Source organism: Typopeltis vanoorti, chromosome 25 (genome assembly GCF_054136105.1).
Source record: "Typopeltis vanoorti isolate ZY-2024b chromosome 25, IOZ_Tvanoo_1.0, whole genome shotgun sequence".
NCBI lineage: Eukaryota > Metazoa > Arthropoda > Arachnida > Uropygi > Thelyphonidae > Typopeltis > Typopeltis vanoorti.
This window is the reverse complement of record NC_143573.1, coordinates 64100892-64115204: the sequence shown is the minus strand read 5'-3', so window position 1 is coordinate 64115204 and position 14313 is coordinate 64100892. Positions and strand designations below refer to the sequence as shown.

Below are 14313 nucleotides of genomic sequence, written 5' to 3'. Positions count from 1 at the left end.
TCATCAGTAATTAACGTAAAAATTGCCGATCACTACTTTGTCTCAACTTCGTTTTATTACGTTTCCTATCCCCTCCCCTTCCCACCACCACAAAAGTCGACAAAACTCGATCATACTAAAGAGCAATGTCGATAACCATGTAAAAAATACAGACTGGAATTTCCTACTTAAAATAAACGATCCTGTAACATTATACGAGAATTTTCAACTAATGTTCACAGAAATATACAAAAAAGCAACAAAACCTACACCAACGAGGCGACAAACAGACAGCAACCCATGGATAAATGACGACATACTAAATACTATTACTGAAAAAGAAAATCTATGGAAAAACTTAAAAAGTCACCCAGTAACACACATTTACAAACCTTATACAAAAACACAAGAAATAAACTAACAGCAAAAATTCGTAGGGCAAAAAGACGATACTACTTCCAAAAATTTTTAATAATACCTTTTCGCCTGTATTATGTATTTACAATACATGATCTTTTAATATTAAGAGTAAAGATTATACAGAATTTTTGAATATAGAATATACAGAATAATCATTTTTTTTATTATGTCTTGCATACATATAATAATTATATTATAAGATTATATACGTTACAAAATTTAAAAATTCTAAAAATTACATACATATTTTTTTTATTGATCTGTTAAAATATTTTTATTATTATTTTTTTTCAATTTTTTCAATTTTTTTCAATTTACACGTACAATAAACATCTTGAGTGACATTGCAACTTATAGTTTTACAGAATTCAGTACAAAGTGCTACATTTTCTACATTGAGTTTCAATTAAAATTTTTAAAAATAGTTTTTGCCTCTATATTATGTATTTACAACACGTGTTCTTCTAATATTTACAATAAAGATTATACAGAATTTTTGAATATAGAATATACATAATAATAATAATAATAATAATAATAATAATAATTTATTTATTTATTTATTTATTATTATTTTTTATTTTATTTTATTTTTTTTATGTTTCAGATAAATTGCATACATAGATGATGTAATAATTATATATATATAATATTTATAACACATTACAATTGTGAATAACTCATACTTGCAAGTTAATACTTTTCTTCCTCAAAGCTTAGAAGAGCTTATCTGAGGAAGATAATAGATGATAGATGGTGGTGGTTTCTTGGTTATGTTCCTATACTGGTCACAAGCCAGGCGTTGATTTTACTGTTTGTTGGTACGTGCTTGGAAGACTTCAACTGCTATTGCAGTTTTACGGGGTTTTTTTTGTTTTTTTTTGTGCAGATAGGGTTGGATTTAGACATGGCATGTTTGTTTCTTTGTGTTCTTGTAGTGATGGTTTTTTGAGAGGGGCTTTGTCATTGGTGTGCGTGTGTGTGGGGGGGAGAGAGAAACGGGAATTGCTCTAATTTTCATTCTCGCTATAATATTTATATAGTGCCTGTTTCAGCTCTCTGTATGTTCCTAGGTTTCTGTTATCGTACGGCAGTTTGTTTATCATGTCAGGTACGTAGAAGTTTCGGGCGGCTTTGCCGTTTTGATTGTTGTACTTATATGTTATGTAGTTTGTTGACTGTGGTCTTGTTATTTGATATGTTGTTCTGGTTACTCTGTATGTTGGGCTGTAGTAATGTTTTAACATGACTGTGTAGTGGCATAAGTGTTTCGCCTTAAATATTTTGTGTTTTGTCCGTGCTTCCTGCATAAGAGTGGGTTGTTCCCAAAATATCAGTTTTACCATTTTATCTTGCAACCATTGTAGCCTGTTAAGTCTGTAGTCTGCGCAGAATGTGTGTGATGTGATTGCATATCTTAAAATGTTTTCACATAATGCTTTATAGATTAGTATTTTTATGTGGGTTGGGGCAATGTCTTTTAATCTATATAGTTTGCTTGCTATTTTCCTAAGCTTGGTATGTAGGTAATTTGTATGGCTATTCCAGCTTTGATCAGCATCGAAGTGAAGTCCGAGATAGCGTATTGTTTTCACCTGTGTGATGGTTGTGATTTTAGGTTCTGCGCTTTGTGTATAGGAGGATGGATGTCGGATAGTGAGATATTTAGTTTCTATGGGCAGGGTTTGGGAGTTTTTGAATACCATTAGCTATGTTTTTCCATGGTTTATATATATGCCATTTTCGGTTAACCAGTTAGTGATTTGATTGATGTCGTGTTGCATATTTGTGTAAGCGATATTTGCATTGTTGTGAATGGATACTATGGCCGTGTCGTCTGCATACTGGAAGATTTTACTTTTTAGGGGGAGTTGGCTTATGTCGTGTGTGTATATGTTAAATAGGATGGGAGATAGGACAACTCCTTGTGGTACTCCACAGGTTACATGTACCTCTTTGCTGTATTCTATACGTATGATGTGCTTTCTGTTTTTCGTGTATGCTTTAAACCACTGGAGTAGACGACCTCCAATTCCGATATGGGTAAGTTTCGTTAACAAGGTTTTGTGTGTTAGTGTATCAAATGCTTTTGTTAGGTCAATGAATACCACTAATGTTATTCTGTTTTTATCCAATGCAGCATTTATTAGATCTGTAAAATCTTCCAGGAGTGTTGCTGTTCCTTTATTTTTTTGAAAGCCATACTGTGTTTTGGGTATAATTTGAAATTTCTCAATGTATGTGGAGAGAGTAAGACATCGGCACGCTGTCTGTAATTACTTATAATGTTTCTTTTTCCCTGTTTGTGTATGGGTGTAATTAATGCAGTCTTCAGTGTTTCAGGTATGTGTCCCGTTTCGAAGAGTTTATTTAACAGTGTTTGTATAACTGGAAGTAGGTTGGTTGAGTGTTTCTTGATGTCTTTTGGTCTGATCTGATTCCGTCTATCCCCGGTCCTTTGTTAAGGTTAATTTGTTGAATTGCCAGTGTTAGTTCTTTTGTTACTGTGGGGAACCACATCGACTGGGTTGCTCGTGGAGAATGTTCGTTTCTGCGAGGAAAGGTTGTTTCTTGTAGCTTTTGGACAGAGTTCACGAAATGCTGATTAAAGTTGTTTGCCAACTGTTTGAGGGATTTGGGGTCGCAGGCAAAGCTGTGTTTTATTGTTTCTGAGGCAGTGGTTCTGTGTATATTGTCCAGCATTTCGTTAATCAGGTGCCAGGTTTCCTTTATGTCATTCTGAGCTGTTGTTAATTTGTTGCTGTAATAGTTTCTTTTTGCCATTCTAATCTGTGTTGTTAGGAGATTCCGTTTTCTTTTGTATTCAGCTTTTAAAGCGATATAATTCGGCGATTTCTTAAGTTGTTTCCATAGGGCATCTTTTCTTTGTATGTCTGTTAGTATTTTGTCTGTTATCCATGGATTTTGTTTCGTTTGGGGGCTTATTTTTATTTTTGCTAATACTTTGTTATATATTTTGTTAAATTCATGTTTAAGATTATTATATACAGCTTCAGCAGGGTCTAAAGATGCTATCTGCATCCAGTCTGTTTTTCTGATTTCATTGTTTACTATTGTTTCGTTTAGAATGCTATAATACTGTTTTGTAGTCTCTGTAATTTTATGGATTCTGATTCAGTGTGTAACTGTAATGCTGTGAAATAATGGTGTGCCAGTTTGCATGTTATGACGGCTGCTGTGTAGCTGTTTGGAGGGGCCCTTATATTTATATGATCAATGCAGGATGAGGTTGTTGTGTTTCCGACTATCTCTTCTCGTGTATACGACTGTATGGATGAGGTTATGTTATATGCCGATAATAGGTCTAGGTATTGTTCTGTGTTGTTATTTATGTTCCTAATGTTTATATTAATGTCTCCTATTATTATCAAGTTTTCTGAGGTACCTACTTCCGTGGCTGAAAGCCATCTGTTTAGTTCTTCTAGGAATTTTGTGGTGCTTGAGTTGGGTGGTCTGTATATTGCGTTTAATATCAGGGAGTTTTCTTGTTTGATGTTTTTAATTTCGATGCATATGTTTTCTGAGTATTCTAATTTATAGTTTATTTTTGTTACTTCTAGTTTATGTTTGGTAAATATTATTATACCACCGCCTCGTTTTGTTTGTCTGCAGTGTTTGTGTTGTTGGAAGTCTGGCATTTGGTAGGAGGATGCCTCTTCGTTTGTCGTAGATACTTCAGTCAGTATTAAAATGTCTATTTCGTCTATATCTTCCTTCAGATAAGCTTGCAGAGTCAGCCAGTATTTTTGAGTGCTTCTGATATTGATGTGGAGAATAGATAGTCCTTTTTGTCAGTTGTTTCCATTCCGTTATTGATTTCAGAATGTGGCAATTATCATGTTCCGGGGTGATTACGTCTGCTTGATGGTCTGCATTCATGTTGGTTGGTGTGCTGTTCCTTCTTTACGAGTTGTCAATATTCCTTTCAATGTGGCAGCCTGTTGAGATCATCTACGGATTTTATTTTGATTGGTTTTGCGTCTTGTGCCTTTCTAAGGAATATTTTGCTGTCTCTTATCCATATAAACTGGTAATTGTTTTCTGTTTTAACTTTCCTTGCTTGGTAGAATATTTTCTGATATATGGCATTAGGTATTCGGACAAGTATATTGGGGTGTTGTCCTGGTCTCCTTTCAGATCCTTGACTACTGGTTTTTTAATCCTGCTAGCTTTTATGAGTGTAGTTTTTGTTGGGCTGTTGGTGAGTCGCACTACGACGGGAGAAGGACGGGAATTATTTTCTCTTTTCCTTTTTTGTGGTAACTAATGCACTGACTGGATGTCTTTTGATTCAATGGGAGAGCCGATTTTTTGGCTTAGTTGTATTACAGTGTCTCTTAGATGTTCCGTAGCTATTTCTGGGAGACCATTTATGAGGAGGTCATTTTTGTGCTGCTGTTGGTTTGAGAGTTCGTACTGTTGCTTTAAAGACTTTAGTTCTTGCCGTAGTTCCGTTGTCTCTTTAATTAAATTATGCTGTCTTTCAGTTAGCTCTTTGACGCAGTTTTTAATTTCTCTAACGGTCTGTAATACACCTTCTACCGAGTTATTATTAAATTTAATAAATTCCTCATATTGGTTGAATTTTTCTGTAATTTGTGCGGTATGTTTTTTAAATAGTTCTCCAACCAAATCGATTAAACTGTCTTTTAGGTTTTAGTCTATTTTCAAGTAATGCATTTAAAGTTGGCTCACATGGGTTTCCGTTGTTGTTTTCTTTGTTTTTAATTCCCTCTGTTGTTGATAGCTGTTTACTGCCTGCGGTTGTTTTCTGCATGTGCTGTTTTCCGCTTGCGGTCGAAGGCGACATTGCTTTGTTGTCTCTGCAATGGGGACACTTCCACTCGTCACGATTCTTGTTTGATTTTCGCTGCCAAGTAGACTCAGACAATCCTGAACATAGAAAATGCATGTTTCTCTGGCAGTTCCTACATGTGATGTGGTTTTCTTCTCCCGTTAAGTCTTCTTGGCATTTGTAGCACTTCATACTTCTTGTTTGACGATCTTGCTGTAATTTCTAATATGGCGACTTCCTTTGTTCTCTTTTCGCCTAGTTGACCAACGTATACTTCGAACTTTGAATACTTATATTTTACTTATTACTTAACATATACTTACAGTTTTTACATCAGTATGTTCGTCTTGAAGAACGGAATTCACTGATGTACTTTAAATTTTAATTCTCAAGAAAAGATCTACTTTGCAACTTAAAATATGGGAGCATCGAAATAGCGTGCTCGCGACCGCTTGCTGCTAAAGCGCCCTCTATTCTTATTTTTATTTATTTATTTATTTATTATTATTATTATTATACCAACATAAACCCTACCATTAACACACCAACAAGAGAAGAAATACTCAATAACTCACTAACACAATCATGCATTGATCATATCAACATACTGGCTCCCATCCATACATTTATATCATCAATAATTAACGTAAAAATTGCCGATCACTACTTTGTCTCAACTTCGTTTTATTACGTTTCCTACCCCCCCCCCCCTCCCACCACCACAAAAGTCGACAAAACTCGATCATACTAAAGAGCAATGTCGATAACCATGTAAAAAATACAGACTGGAATTTCCTACTTGAAATAAACGATCCTGTAACATTATATGAGAATTTTCAACTAATGTTCACAGAAATATACAAAAAAGCAACAAAACCTACACAAACGAGGCGACAAACAGACAGCAACCCATGGATAAATGACGACATACTAAATACTATTACTGAAAAAGAAAATCTATGGAAAAACTTAAAAAGTCACCCAGTAACACACATTTACAAACCTTATACAAAAACACAAGAAATAAACTAACAACAAAAATTCGTAGAGCAAAAGGACACTACTACTTCCAAAAATTCATGGAATATAACAACAACATTAAGCAAACATGGGCAACACTCAACGAATTAATAACCCGAAAAAAGAAAACTTCAGCACAAGATTTTATTGCAAAAAGCTTCGGTCAGGACACAAACCAAGAGGAACTTGCTGACTCATTCAACCATGCTTTCACAAACAACATCACACAACTCAAAAAAGACAAACTACTAACGATCAACAAAAAACTACCGACACAAAGTCAACAACAAACGATGTATTTTCCACCCATAACAAAACAAGAACTGAAAGAAGCAATACTACAACTAAAACTAAAGACCACTCCTGGAATAGACAAAATAAGACTCACAGACCTTATAACACACTTTGAACAAATAAATCCAATACTTTTGAAACTCGCAAACACAATATTCGACACTGGCATTATTACGCAACAACTAAAAACTGCAGTAATTACGCCAATATACAAACACGGCAAAAGAAACGATACTCAGAACTACAGACCAATAGCTACACTACCAGTCATCTCAAAAATTCTACAAAAAATAACACACACCAGACTACAGAACTATTTACAGAAGTACAACATCATCTCCCAAAACCAATACGGCTTTCAGGAAACAAAAAGCACCATTACTTTATTAGAAGACATCGCCGACACAATAAACAAAGCTCTCGACAAAAACAGGTACGCCGTCCTCATACTGCTGGGCCTAACCAAAGCATTTGACACACTTGAACACGACATACTACTCACAAACTATACTCAATAGGTATAAGAGGAACACTGCATACATGGTTCAAGAACTACCTCTCAAACAGAACACAAGTAATAAAAATAGGTACATGTCACAGTCGGAGTATACAAGTAAAACACGGTGTACCTCAAGGTGCCATATTATCACCAACTCTATTCAACATATACATTAACGATGTTCATAACATATCCATAAGAAGTCAAATATTTCAATACGCAGATGACACTGCACTACTAGTAATCCACACAGACATTAACGCAGCTCTCTGCAAAGCACAACAAGACCTAAACGAAATCACAACACATTTCTATCAAAACGCAATTCTAATCAACGGCACCAAAACACAGATGTTGATAATACACACCCCAAGAATCATACGCCCCGCATCACTATCGATACACTGTCACACACCGCTGCATTAACAACAAAAATACCTGCCAATGTTCCGAAATCAAACCTGTAACACACGCAAAATACCTCGGTCTGTATATAGATTCCCACCTTAAATGGACAAAACATATAGAATACCTACACACCAAACTCCGGATCATCGTAGCAAAACTCTTCCAAGTTAAAGACATTATTCCACCCAACATAAAAAAAAAACTTCTATATCGCGGTATCTGCGAATCCCTACTCAGATACGGAATAACAGTCTATACAAATACATCAAACAGCCACCTAACAAAATTAGAAACACTACACAGGAAAATCGTGTCAACAGTGATCTGGACACCTTACACGCAACAATCAATATCCGACAAGCACATGGCGATACACAGAATTCTGGGCATTAAAAACCTGAAACACTACATGACATTAACAAGGAATTACTTCAACTTCATCTATCGAAACAACAGAGACGCATATCGTATAACACGACCTACAACAACTCTCTACATCCCCACACCCTTCAACAACTCATACGGTTCTTTTGTGAGATCACATCAGATACCCACGCAACTCAACAACCTACCAAGAAAGTTAAAACACGTAGATAACTACAGAACATTAAAAAACGAAGTCTGGAAAATATACCAACAAAGTTAAGAAACCATTAACACTAATATACACATCGCAAATCACTAGCATCCAATGCCTACATCCCATACATAAACAGTAGCAACAACACAAATAGTGAAGGCTAAATCCCACTCTCTTCATAAAAGCTAACCCAAGCTTCGAAGTAGGTGGGATTAACTTGCCTCACTCATCTGCAAGTAATCCTTATAAGCAGATGCAGAAATTTGTATGAATAATCACTTTTTCTCAAACTTTAAAAATAAAAAATAAAAAATATATATAAATAAAAATTAATGAGAAATAATAATTGTAATTATTAATATTATTAATTGTTATTATTACAAATGAGAAATAAAATGTTAAAATTTTTTTTTTTAAAAATTAATTAATAATTAAAAACATCTGTAATAATCATCATTATGAATATTATAATAATATACGTTATAAACAGTTATTGTTATTATTATTTTAAAAAAAACTTTATGTACGAGAAAGTATTTGTTATGCATAATTGTGTTCATATAATGTATGTAATTTATCTGGAAAAAAAAATGTAATTTTTATATTTTTCTTAATTTCTATAATTTTATAATGTAATTATTATATGTATGCAAGACATAATAAAGTGTTAAATATATATATATATATAAATATATATATATATATTAATTATTATAATGTAATTAATATAATAATTATAATATTTATATAATAATTATAATAATTATAATAATTATAAATATAACTATTATAATATTAATTAATATAGTAATGATGATATATAATAATAATAATAATAATAATAATAACATAAACTCATTTTGTAAACATGTTTCGTATCTATTCACTATTTAGGAGAATCAGATAGTCATAAAAAATTTCGTCTGCTTTTGTTGCTTAATACATTAATAGGCTATGGGAATTTATGTAATTCAATTCAAATATCATGCTGAGAATTGCTGAAAATTGAATAAATAAAACGAATTGAGAAAACAAGTTAAATTACTCCAGAAATGTGCATATATGTTATTCAAACCAATCCGATTTATTTGTTTATGTTTATCTTTTTAATGGCGAAGACTTAAGATTTATTGATAAATAATGCAAACAAATATCTTATTTAATGCTAGAGTTTTGGTTTTAAATGAGCCATATTCTCGAAGTATATCCTAATTCTTTTATATTTAATAATTCATCAGCGAGACAAAATGAGAGCAAACTTTATTATTAATATTAAACACGGCGAAAATATAATTTGAAAAGATGGCACTTGAATTCGTTGAAATTTGAGCATTCAACAGCTCACGCGCACGCACGCACACACACACACACACACACACACACACACACACACACACACACACACACACACACACACACACACACACACACACACATGTCGAGAGAATGAAGAAGTGACGTTTTTGTCTATGTTAAGCAGCGGTGAATTCTCCATGCTTGCTGCCCAAGCTCATTACTTGAGGAAGAAGTAATATTTATTTGTTAAAAAATGGTGCATTTATAAGCATTCCATTTAGGCTTTTTTTTTTTTTTTTTTTGTAGACAGAAGACGTCTTAAGCTTGCGCGGCAATAATTGAGCTTTGCGTTGTATAGCGAAGGCCGATGCTTGCTCGTCTAGCCAAAGCTACCTTGGCTTGCTCGGTTGTCAAAGCCAGGTCCTCGCTGCAGCACTGTGATTTCATGCGCGCGCATAGCCATTTCACGTCGTCTCAGTCTGTTGCTTAAACACAGGCCATACGCAGTCAAAGTAGCTCTAGTCAGTGAACTTCAACCAGCCTTTACAAGTGTGCGTGTTGCTTGGGAAAATTAAGTTACAACCAACTTTTTATGACGATGTTATTGACCAGTTCATAAAAAAGAGCCGTAGGGTAGAATTCGTATTCAAGTAGCTAAATTGAAAAAGATAGAATATCATTTGTACAATAAATGTTGTATTTGTATGATTAAATGTACATAAATTTCTAAATATATAGTTTTAAATAGTCAATAATTCATTATTCCGCAAACCAGACTTCAATCCCTGATTGATAACAAGAGCAAGCGTGAATTTCAAGACCAGCATTCGCCCCTGATGTTAAGCTAATATGTTGATTTTTTTTTCTTTCTTTAGGTTTGGCATCCCAGTGCTATATTTGCAGTTTTTCTCCAGAAGATAAAAACAACCGAACAGACATGTGTACAGATGAAAACTTCAAGCCACAACACGTGTACACGCATCCTTGTGACTATGGCTGCGAGAGTTTCGTCCAGTGGGATGCCAATGGTAATTAAATGTAAAAATGTAATATAATTAAACACACACACACGCGCGGGCGTGTCTTATGGACAGAGCTACATCACTCATTTTGATATAATAATAATAATAATAATAATAATAATAATAATAATAAAGGCCTCTCTTGAAACTTTAATTCTTGTCAAAGGACTTTTTCTTGGTTTCTTGCTTGGGAAAATGTCCTACTGACCTACTTCTGACTGTTTTTTGATGCGAATCTTGTTCACTCTTTCTTGTTAGGTATGTTGGAACAATGGAGGCGAAATTGCTTATCAGAAGATATGGAAATCACCGAAAGTTGCAAGCTAGACGAAAGTATTGGATGGAAAAGGAAGCGATGCACTTGCAGGAACGACTACTGCAACAGCGCCACCTTATGGCAGTCTTCCCTACTTCTCTTGGTTCTCAGCGTGGCGACGACATGGGAAGGTAGGAGTGTCGTTATTTAGAGTCGACGACCAAATGTAAGGTCATTTGTTGTTGTTGTTACGATGTCAACACTGCCAGAAATGCTTTAAAATGCGAAAGAACGTGAGTTGATGAATGATGCAAGAACACGTTGCCAATTTCAGGCATCGGTTCTCCCCCCCCCTCGTATAAATGAAAAATGTGTGCAAAAGACTCTACGCGAGGTTCATCAAAATGTCGATGTCTATTTAAATATCTATTTTCTACTCGAAATATCAGAAAAAATGCTTTGAACTCATTAATGCTTGCTTTGGATAGTGAAGTATGCAGAAATAATGGAAATGATGACAAAATAACCATCAAGGCACTGCTAGCTGTTTAGTTCTTGGTGTTCGTACTGTGTTTGGAAATGCGAATCTTTAAAATGGCCATCTTTATGCACACAATCCATTATATTTTCTTTCTTTGTTTTTTTCTGCATTTTTTGCCTTTAAGTAATACTAGCGAAAGGAAGCGGAAATAAAAAGAATATATAAAACTGAAAACATACAATTAGCATAACACACGCTTTTTAAAATCTCAAGTTTCTGATAGGAGTTGAGATTTTCCTAAAAAGAAACGGGCTCCAGGATTCTGAGTAATCGAGTTACATTGGCAGAAGTTTTAACTCTAGTCGCAATTAGAACAACTTTTTCTAGGATTTCATCCTGATAAATTAATTAATGGATTTCATAAATAAACAAATGTAAACAGCGAACTAAAAATGACTCAATAACTGTTTAAACTATATAAAAAAATTATTTCAAAAAAAGTATTCGTAGATTAAGAGAAAATCCTAGTTTACGTCAATAAATTACTTTCCCTCACTTAGCAACAACTGAAGACCCACGCATAACAAAAATCCAAAGATTCCATCACAATACTCCAATGTAATTTCTAGGATGTGTTTTTTGCATTCAGCTAATTGCAAATTATATACGAAAATACGAAAAAAGAGAACCATGGAACATGAAATTTCTATCTAGGATTCGTCTCAGTGTGCCACAAAACAAAATAAGCAATCAAATTAAAATATTACAATTATATATTTAATAAAAAGGTGTTTTTAAATAAACTCAAAAAACGAAAGAAATCTTTAAATTATCAAAAAAATTTTTAATTATTTAGCTTTTAATGTTAAACATATAATTTTATATAGTACTATTGTAAATATTACAAAAAATAACTGGTATTTTTACCACAATAATTTCAATCTAGTTACGAATAACAGTCGGTGATTAACAATAAATATCACTACGCCCTCTAGAAACAGCGAAATCAATTATAACACTGAGATCAAAGAACTTATTCAAGTATTGTGTATGATGTTCATTTTTTTGTTAAAATGCAATCGGGTTTTTTTGAAAAAAAGGATATATTAATTTTTCTAATATAAAGCATGACCAACCATAATGTTATTTTGTTATTTGATCAAGCCTTTCTTATTTAAATATTTTAAAAGAAATGGCACGTATTACAGAAAATACTGAAAGGTTTTTTTATTGTTCATCTATTGAATTCATTAAATTATATAAACACTAAATGCGTTGTCTTAAACTGTGAATCTCTTTTTTCTTTCAAAATTAAAACAGTATACAAAGTTTAATAATCTAGTAATACTATTTATATTCAAATAAAACTTTAAAACATTGTGCATGATGTCTGAAGATTTTTACTGTGTATGAGAGTCTTTTTAAAGAGATGCAGTTCTTTATTGAAACCAATCCGATTACTACATCATCGCTATGTAGTCAAATGTTTATCTTTCAGCGGTTGTTATTATGCTTGTATAAATGCATCCGAAGAATGAGGTACCATAACTGCATAAAGGAACGAATATATCTTGTTCTGTTTCTTTTGCAATGAAAATTATAGCTTATTTGCAAAAAAAGAAAATACAATCCTTCTCTAAAGTCAATTTAAATACATTTTTAAACTGTGAGCTGTTTTATATTCGATTGTTTTTAAAAAAATGACATGATTTCTCTTCGTAATAATACTTCAATGTGTCTGTTATGTGGATGTAATAAAGAATACACTATTGTTATTTATTCTTCAATGAAATAGGGAAATTAAACCATTGAAGAAAAATGAATATTCATCAGCATTCTTTATAAGCGATGAGACTCTTGTTGATGTCATTCAAAGACCTTTTAAATGTCGCTATACACATAATAATATATATATATATATATACATATATAATAATATATATATTACCTAGAAGGCTAAATTTAGTACAGATTTCTATTTATTATCCTACGAGAAGAATACAAATACAAAAATCAAGAAATATTTTGTCTGATGTACAAATGAACGTCACATCTCGGAAACAGCAACAAGGATATGTATTTTCCCATATGATATGATATGATATGTAAATGTTGTCAGATCAAAACCGCATCTAATGATTGTAAATGAGAGATTATGAAAAGAAAATAAAGGTGTTTTTAGTCTGAAATCTTTTTTGTTTTATTATTTTGAAAATTTTTGAAACAAATAAGTGTATATTAATAAAGTTTAAATTTTATAAATTATTTTAATATTAATATTGAAATAATTTTGAAATTTTAAACCATATTTAATATTTAACTGCAACATGCCGGTTATATAATTCATCTCGTTTAGAAAAATCTTCTAGCAAAATTTTGGTCGGTTAAATATTTAAAAAAAAAAAAAAGAACAACGAAGTAATTGGAATTCACGCATGAAATGATTTAGTGGTATGCCGCGGAAGTTTTCGTCGCCAGAAACACATAAAGAAGAAAATAAACTTTCTTAAGTTATACCATTAAAAAAAAAGAAAGTCGTTCCCATTGCTTATAAGTGCAATCACAGACTGCGTAACCTCTCTATATTAATAGAAGTTAGCATCCACTTAATTAAATTCTTCATTAAACTACTAAAACTCGCGATTTTCAAAAGGTTGTTTATCTGAAATATTCATTTAGGTCATAGAAATGCACCAAGAAAAAAAATAATCAAAGATAGAAGTAAATAAAATTTTCAAACTACTTTTACTCATATTAATAAATTAATAAAAAGAGGCTTCCCTAGCGAGTTCAGATAGAAAAAAATCTCGAGTTCACGTTCCACGTAAGATGCAGAAAATATTTATGAGGTCTTGTGAATCAAACACGAGTCGGGTAACCTCATACACACGGAGATGGCAGATTTTTATTTTTTTTTTCATTAAAACAAACACACTGGTGTGAGCAGATGCAGTTGACAGATATAACATGTTATACAGATAGGATTAGCCACCCTATTATGGTATTAATTAGGTTTCTATGAAGCAGTTACTTCGGCTGTCCCAAACCTTTGATCCCAACACAGGTGAAGATGAGATGAGTCAGATAAAAACAAATGACTTTTTTTCTGCTTTTAATTCATGTAACTAAGCATCTCAAAATTAATTTTTAATATTCCCTTCACTTTAAGCTGTTAAACATTTAAAAATGATAAACAGGATATAGTTCAATTTAATTACAATGCATGATTCAAATAGATAAAT

The 14313-nt window shown here is 32.7% G+C and overlaps 1 protein-coding gene across 1 annotated transcript in view; it reads left to right on the top strand.

Annotated features, from left to right (window-relative positions):
• Positions 1–13260, top strand: part of LOC150092807 (uncharacterized) — a 74017-nt gene extending 60757 nt beyond the window's left edge. Inside the window, exons 3-4 of the mRNA XM_090414565.1 lie at positions 10188–10340; positions 10593–13260. Coding sequence (XP_090270691.1) covers positions 10188–10340; positions 10593–10801 — 362 coding nt within the window. The 3' untranslated portion in view covers positions 10802–13260. The remainder of the gene's footprint in view (positions 1–10187; positions 10341–10592) is intronic.
• Positions 13261–14313: the final 1053 nt, after the last annotated feature.